The sequence below is a fragment of the Gastrolobium bilobum genome, unplaced genomic scaffold, assembly GCF_033153095.1.
Source record: "Gastrolobium bilobum isolate Gb01-03AN ecotype WA unplaced genomic scaffold, APGP_CSIRO_Gbil_v1 utg6312, whole genome shotgun sequence".
Lineage (NCBI taxonomy): Eukaryota > Viridiplantae > Streptophyta > Magnoliopsida > Fabales > Fabaceae > Gastrolobium > Gastrolobium bilobum.
In genome coordinates, this window is record NW_026896234.1 from 33,444 (window position 1) to 41,312 (window position 7,869).

At 32.9% G+C, this 7,869-nt stretch overlaps 1 protein-coding gene across 1 annotated transcript; it reads right to left on the bottom strand.

Annotated features, from left to right (window-relative positions):
• Positions 1-4,363: 4,363 nt before the first annotated feature.
• On the bottom strand, positions 4,364-5,569 carry LOC133298411 (E3 ubiquitin-protein ligase PUB23-like). The gene has a single exon (XM_061497684.1). The coding sequence runs from the start codon at positions 5,567-5,569 to the stop codon at positions 4,364-4,366; it is 1,206 nt and encodes a 401-aa protein (XP_061353668.1).
• Positions 5,570-7,869: the final 2,300 nt, after the last annotated feature.

Below are 7,869 nucleotides of genomic sequence, written 5' to 3' on the forward strand. Positions count from 1 at the left end.
TTTCTAAAAATAAGAAGAAAGAAAGGCGCTACCATTGTCACTGTTAATGCGCTTCTTTTTATTTAAAAAAAATAAAAATCATTAATATTTGAATGCTCTGATTTATTAGGCTGCCTCTAGTTCTGATCATGCTAGTATGTGAACATGGAGATTAAATGAATGGATAAAAAATTGTTGAGAACATTTTTAAGTTCAAAGGGAGAATCTAGCACTGAGGTGGGTCTTAGAAAAAGCGTATAGGGAGATAAAAAAAAAAGGGAGTACAGGGAATTAACGAAGTTTAAGCCTTCCACTCTCTTTGCATTGGTTAAAATGTATTTTACTTTATATGTCAAATACCCTCTCCAATTCCTACTTATCCCTAGGCTTCATAATATATAACCGTGACAAAGGGATGACAATGTATTAATCAATACAATATTATTTAAAATTGATTAGCTTACGTCTATACATAGGGGTGTAAATGGGCCAGGCGGCCTACAGGGGCCTACGGCCTGGCCTACGTAAAGCCTGGTCTGGCCCGGCCTTCGAGGTAATTAGGACAGGTGAAGGCTTGTAGACGAGCCTATTTAGAAACAAGGCCGTAGGCTAAATATAACAAGCCTGGCCTTTTCGCCTGTAGGCCGGCCTATTTAAATTTTTAATAAAAAAAATACAATATTATTTATATTTAAAAGATGACAAAACCTAATTTCTTTCCTTTGCTATGCGCAGCTTCTTCTACATCAGATCTCACGACTCAAGAGGAGTCTCACCTTAGTCTCACCAAAACCCAAACGATCAAGTTTTAGTCTCTCACCGCCGGTCACCCATCTATTCTCATCGCCGGTCACCCATCTATTCTCATCGCCGGTTACTCATCTATCAAGGTTTACCAGGTATTTTTTTTTCTTTCGTTAACTTTTTAGATTTTGCGAAGGTGCTGTTATTTTGGATTTGCTACTGGTTTAGCCTTGAAATTTAGGATTCTCTTCTAGGTTGATTTTGTTGTTGTTGTAGGCGTAGCTGAACTCACTGTTACTGCCCCTTAAGGGGGACTCGGTGAGTGCTCTGATCATCACAACAAGTGTGTACATTGTTCCTGGGTATTCTTGATTTTTGATTCGCATTCTCTTGGGTATTCTTGTTTTTTCTTCCCAGGTGGGGGTTCTTCCTGCACTGCGTTGTTCCTTCTCTTTTTTTAAAAAAAAAAGTATTGATATTTGAACTAGTCTCTTGGTTCCACACCCTGTTACTTTACTGGTATTTATTCCTGATTCTTCTCGATGAAATGCTTTGCATACCATTTTCTTTTTGTTTTTGTTTTTAAGTTTTGGGGGTTTATTAGCTCTCTCTCACCCAACCTTGAAAAGTACTCCGAAGGTTATGTTTTGTGAATGGTGTTAAACTTGATATGTGACATACTTTTTCTATTTAATTTGAAGAGTGGTTGATAATTTTTCATTGCTTGTCACCTTCAAAAAAAAGAGTGGCAGCGGTGGTGTTTTTATTGGAAGGATGAGGTGGACATAAAAAAATGACTAGTACATTTTGGCCTGCAATCTGCATAAATATTTTTTATGACCATTAGAAGCAACATGTATGGTAAGACTAAACAATATCATTTTCCATAATTAGAACTAATTGTCTTTTATATATTATGATATATCTGAATGCTTTAAAAATCGAATTGAACTAACCGGTTGAATCGATCGATCGGTAGTATTAATGAACAGATCGACTATTGTTATATAATTTAAACAAAATTCAGTTGTGATTTAATCAGTTGAATTCTTACCTACTACAGAGGAAACATATATGCCGATAAAAATCCTATATTTTTTTCTTTTCTTAGAATAATTAACATCTTAGAATGTACTAAAAACTAAGCTCCACGCAATACTTAAACCTAAATTTCTACTTGAAGATCAACAACCTGCTGCATTACTTTTGCATTTCCTTAAATTTCTTATTGTTTTTATATTTAGAATTCATTTTTATAGTAGCTTTTAGAAATGTCAATTACTATAACATAATAAAAGGGACCAAAGATAACTAGTATAAGCCACAGAAGAGCATTTACTAATATGTGTGGCTTGTTTGTTTTCTTTGATTGCTAATTTAGTATAGTAATTGGTGTGGCTTGTGACTTTTTTGAATTGGACTAAACAAACATGCTGCTGTAATGCCTGGCTCTTAGCATCTATCTTTTGTTTGTACAAGAGTACATGCATTACAGATTTAGCTATGCATATGATCAATCTCTACCTTTTTCTTTCTTATTCTAAAACTTATTACTCTTGCTGTGCAATTTTTCTAAGTGGACACTAAATTTTAAGGCATCAAGTCTCTTTCATTTGATTATTGTATTAAATATTTCTGTATTTTTTAGTTAAATATCTTTCTTTTAGTAGGATATCTACGTTTTCCCCATTTTTAGAAATGATATTTTTTAATACTTTCTCACAAATCATAAAGTGCTATTTGCTGCATGTGTTTTAAACATTGCAAGATATAATTGTAACTGTTGACCAAACATAACCATTTGAACTTTTGATTTAGCAAATATTCTCTGATTTATTTTATGAGGCATTCCTCCGCCTAAATTGTAAAAGTTCCCATAGAACTCCAATTTTTTGTAAAAGTTCACTTATGGATTAGTCCACTTTCAATTTTTTGCTCTTCCTGCAAGCTGAACTTTCCTCATTTTCCAATTTTTTGCTCTTATGGATTAATGCCTTGGAATGGTGGAAGACAAACAGCTTGAAATATAGAATTTTATCAAAGATGGCAAGAGATATACTAGCTGTTCCAATTTCTACTGTAGCATCTGAGTCCACATTTAGTGCTGGTGGAAGAGTAATTGATGCTTATCGTGCTAGTTTAAACGAAGAGACTGTCGAAGCATTAATTTGTGGTGGAGATTGGCTACGAAATAAATATGATTTGAAGAAAAAAATAAAAGGTATAAATTGCTTCTTTAACAACACATTTGAAAATGTTTATATATTGCAATTTTCATAATGTAAACATAGTGAAATGCATAACTAATTTGATTTTCTGATTTTCTACTTGCAGGTTCGAAAAGATAGTGGGAATAATCAAGCTGATTACTTTTTATGGGTGAGATGCCTATTTAATTATTAATATCTACAATGCAGTACCAATATTGGTTTTTATATTTAATTACTTTATGCTTTTCGGATTAGCTGGATCAAAATTTAAGTGCTTTCTGTTTGGCAGCATTCTCCCTCTTAAAGTGAAGCTTTTTGCTGCTTCTTCTACATGACATCCATGCTGCAGCGAACAAATGTACAAAATTACTACCAGAAAATTATCTATATTAGAACTACACAAAACACATAATTTATAAGTTTGATATATGCTGATCATGAAATCTCAGTTATTTTCACACAAAACAGTTTATTTTCACACGTGTACCAATATGCGTAAATATAAAACATCATGAAATATTTTCATAATTATTAACATTTTATCATTATTAATAGAAATTCATTGTTTAAACATAACTTTATTACCTCATTCACTTTTTTTTTGCAGGAAGATGATGTTAAGAAGGCTCACTAGAAGATTGTGAAGTGCCAAGAAAAATTCAATCTTTGTTGTTGTTAAAAAATCTGTTGTAGAATTTTTATAACATGTGTTCTTGTTAAAAAATCTGTTGTAAAATTTTTATTATTTGGACCTATGCTGGAAATATTGTTTAATGAATGAGATATTTTTATTTATTTATTTAATTTACAATATGGTAGGCCTAAAAGGCCTCATAGGCCATGTAGGCTTTTTATTTTTAAATAACAGGGCAGGCTTGGCCTTTAAACTAAGCCTTTGATAGGCTCATAGGCCAGATAGGCCAAACATTTTCGTGTGTAGGCTTAGGCCATGAAGGCCAAAGCCTGCCCTGCCCTGGCCTATTTACACCCCTATCTATACATACTCCTGTGTCTTCTTCTCTACCAAGCGCATTAGGTAAGCTAATAATTGAAAATACGAAAGCATCTTATTCAGCAAAACCATGTAGCACTATCAGCCAAAACCAAACTCCCATTTTCTGTGAATTCACCCAACTTGAGCCCTTGGCTATACTTTCTATGTTGCTCAGATAAACAGAATATGAAAATTATACATGACACCAAGCCCAGAAAAGATTCGTGTAGTTATTAGCACTCTAGTTTAGATCAGAATATTGTTTTACAAAAAATTATATGAGGATTTTTTTTTTCCCTTCATAACTGTAAGATTGATTTGTATAATTCCAAAATAAATCGTGTGGGAAATGTTATCTCTAGCACCAGACACTTTCACCAAATGCATGTATTAAAAAAAAAAAAAAAAAAAACTTAAGAATCATGACCAAATTAGATCATGGATAGGATGATAGCAAAGGTACAGGAATACATGGGGAATTCTTCCAAACCGAGGAGTGCAATTTGAGTATCTCCTTGGCCCTCTCCTTTGTCTTGAAACTGCTATCCACTTGAAGCACCAAACATAACTTTGACACAGCCCCAACTTGCAACATTTCATGAAGGACTCTAGAATTTGCAGAATACCTACAAATAGAGGACAAAATTCTAACACCTCTATCACTTGCCACATGAGAAATCCTTAGAATTTTCTTAGACACAATGGCCACTCCTGCCCCATGATTCAACAACTCTGCTCTCCCTTCTGCACAACCACAAAGTTGATCCAAAGCTATTAGCATGAGTTCACATGTTCTTCTTTCTGTAGCATCAAGAAGAAGCTCAATGAGGACTGAAACTGTGCCACCCTCAACTGCTTTGATTCTGTTTCTTCTCCATGGACAAAGCTCCACAATAAGCTTCAATGCAGCCTTTGTAGCCTTCTGTGAAATATGATCACGTAGCACCCTCATTATTTCCACAAACAATACGGTTTTGACATTGATCAATTGGATTGGATCAGCTACCTCAAATGCTGACTTCAATAGCATTGTTGCATAAGCTCTAGATTGGTAGTTCCCAAGCCTCAAAACTTGAAACAAAGACTCAATAAATTGAATGCCCTCATTGTTTATCAGATTCTTAAGCTGAGCTTCAGAAGGGTTTAGATGAAACAAGACTTCAATAGCTGCTTCACTTAGAACAGTTGAATCTTCTTGTATATTCTTCATGGTTGAAGCCAAGAAGTCAATTGCTCCTGCAGATTCCAAACAGTTTTTGTTCCTTTCACCCTCAAAAACAATAGATCTAAGCCTTCTAATGCATTCGAGTTGCTTGTCTGGGAACTTTTTTGCTTCTGCGAGGATTTTGACAATTTGAGTTCTATCAATGGGTGGCTTTGGAGTTGGAATGCGTTCAACTCCAAGAGATGCATTAAGGGTGCACCAAGCTTGGATCAAACGGCGTAGAGTGTGGTTTGGGGTAAGATCAGTGTCTAACAGAGACAATTTAGTAACAGGGCATGTTTTGTTCTTGCATGAAAATAACCATCTCTCTATGTTTTCTCTATCGTAAGTGATTCCTGTGCAAACGGTGACAGGGTCTCTCATAAGTTGTAGGGAAATGGGACATAGGAAATGAGGAGGAACCTCAATTTCATCCATATCTGAAAGGACCAAATCTACTAAAAGAGTGTAATGGCTTGAAAATTCTAATTATTCAACACAGGAAGAATTTGAATAGAATGAATGAATATATGAGTACCTTGAATATTAGCTAGAAAGCTGAAGAGTATACAAAAGTTGAGCATTTAGTTGTTAGAGGCGCATTTAATTGTGTCATGAAATTTGGGTAGAGAAAGTACGAATTTTTATAGATGTTGTTCTAAACGATAAAGTCAACACACGGAAAATGAGAGAGATGGTAAGGGTGAATTAATAAGGACCTTTTCCAAGGTTTCGGAAGAAGAAAAAGTATATGGTATTAGTGACTTTGGTTAGCTTGGATATGCGGGTGATATATATTTATTATGTATTGGATAATAAATGAAGATTGAAGAAATTAAAATTATAAGGTCTTGTGGTTGTGGGAGTTAACGTCGGTGTTGCAAATTGCAAATAAAGCCTGATATAGAGGCTTTTGACTTTCAAGAATTATTATTTTGTAGAGGTAGTATCTTTTGACACCAGTATCAAATTTGAAATTTGACACTTCATCTAAGAGTCATTGGATAAAAAAAGATCAACGGCTCTGATTTGCAAACATGTGACATCATTGATATTTTTTTATCTAACGGCTCTCAGATGAGGTGTCAAATTTCAAATTTGACACCGGTGTGAAAGGATCCTGCCTCTATTTTGTATTATAACTAATATTATTTTTGTATTTGATCTGTGCGTAGACCGTAATGGTTGCATGGCTGTTGCTTGTTGCCGACAAGTTCTGATGGAGCTCATGCATTATGTCATGATTGGATACCTTTTCTCACGCTTTTCTCGGCTCCGTCCATTAATGCTTTCCTTCATTTGTTTACTCAGATAACGTGTTTGGGAGCTGGGAATTGCTTAGCAACGAATATTGTTTTTGTTCTTGCTAATTTGGTCCACCCTCATTTAACCGTTAACCGTGTTCTAAATCTACCTCTATTTTTACATAGAATAATTTCTTACTGTACTTTAAAAAAATTAAAGGTACCTAACTTTAATGTTTGTTCAATACTTTTTTTAAAAATTAAATTATTAATTTAAAAAATATGGCATTAAAATTTGTTTTTTCTTATTAAATATATTAAATCAGAATACACTAATTAAGATACTGGTTTAATCTTTTAATCTACTCGACTACTCTCTCTATTAAAAAAATTATCCATATCATTCTTTTCTTCTTCTTCTTCTTCTTTAATTTTAAATTCATTTCTTTTGAATTAACTTCGTATAGTTTATTTTTAATTTTAATTTTTTCCTTTTAAAATACATATTTTTTAGATTTTATGTTAATTAAAAATATATACATTCTTTATAATTTTAGACCTTTTCTAATATATTTTTTTCATAATATATGCCTTTTAGATTTTATTCAAATTTAAAATAGCGGTGCACCTGGTACTTAAATCCTTGCACTTTTGCTGGCAAAATTAGATTGATGCAAGTACCCGAAAAAGATAATTACTTGACATACGTGCTATAGTAAATTTCAACAATCACAAAGAACGTGGAAGATCTGGTAGTTAAGGTTAAGGCCTTTTTTCTTTTAAGAAATATTATTTCTATATATAATTTGCCATATATATTAATTAATTGAAAATATCATTTAGGTAATATAAAACACTGCAAACCGCATAATATAATTGATTCAAAATAAGTTGTTATCAAATCTGAATTTAAGAACCAAAATAAATCTAAAAATTAGCTCTTGGACTAATTGAATTATTATTCGCATAAAAAAAAAAAAATCATTATCATACTCTGTTAACAGGAAAAATTTCACTCTTCATTATGTAGTTTTTGAAAATGGTGTTCCTTTGCAGGCCTCACACTTACTATCGTCTCAGTCTCATTAAATGTATGGTCCTGAATGACTCCAAATACAGTCAAAGGCATGTTAGAAATTTTATTTTTATGGGTAATATTATTTAATTAATTTTCTATTTTAAAATTAATTGAGTTAATAGATATTTCAATTTTAATATTTTGACTAGTCTATTGTGATCACATTGAGTTGAGCTTTTGACATGTTATTGGGTCTAGTTAGATAGCTGTATAAGCTTTAGTGTGATCCTAGTTTCTCATGATAAATAGATTCAATAGACACAAATTATTTTCTAAGTATTTATCTAGGTCTCCCTCCAGCCTATTTTTATCGGGGTTAAGTTCCATGAGCTATCATGCTTCCATCACAAAGACACTATCAATTTTTGAATAGGATAGAGAGAAAAACCTTAACATCTTCTTTCCTTATTTCTTTA

What these genes read in the sequence shown, in the direction of transcription:
- LOC133298411 (XM_061497684.1), bottom strand. Translation starts at nt 5,569, where the DNA reads ATGGATGAAATTGAGGTTCCTCCTCATTTCCTATGTCCCATTTCCCTA.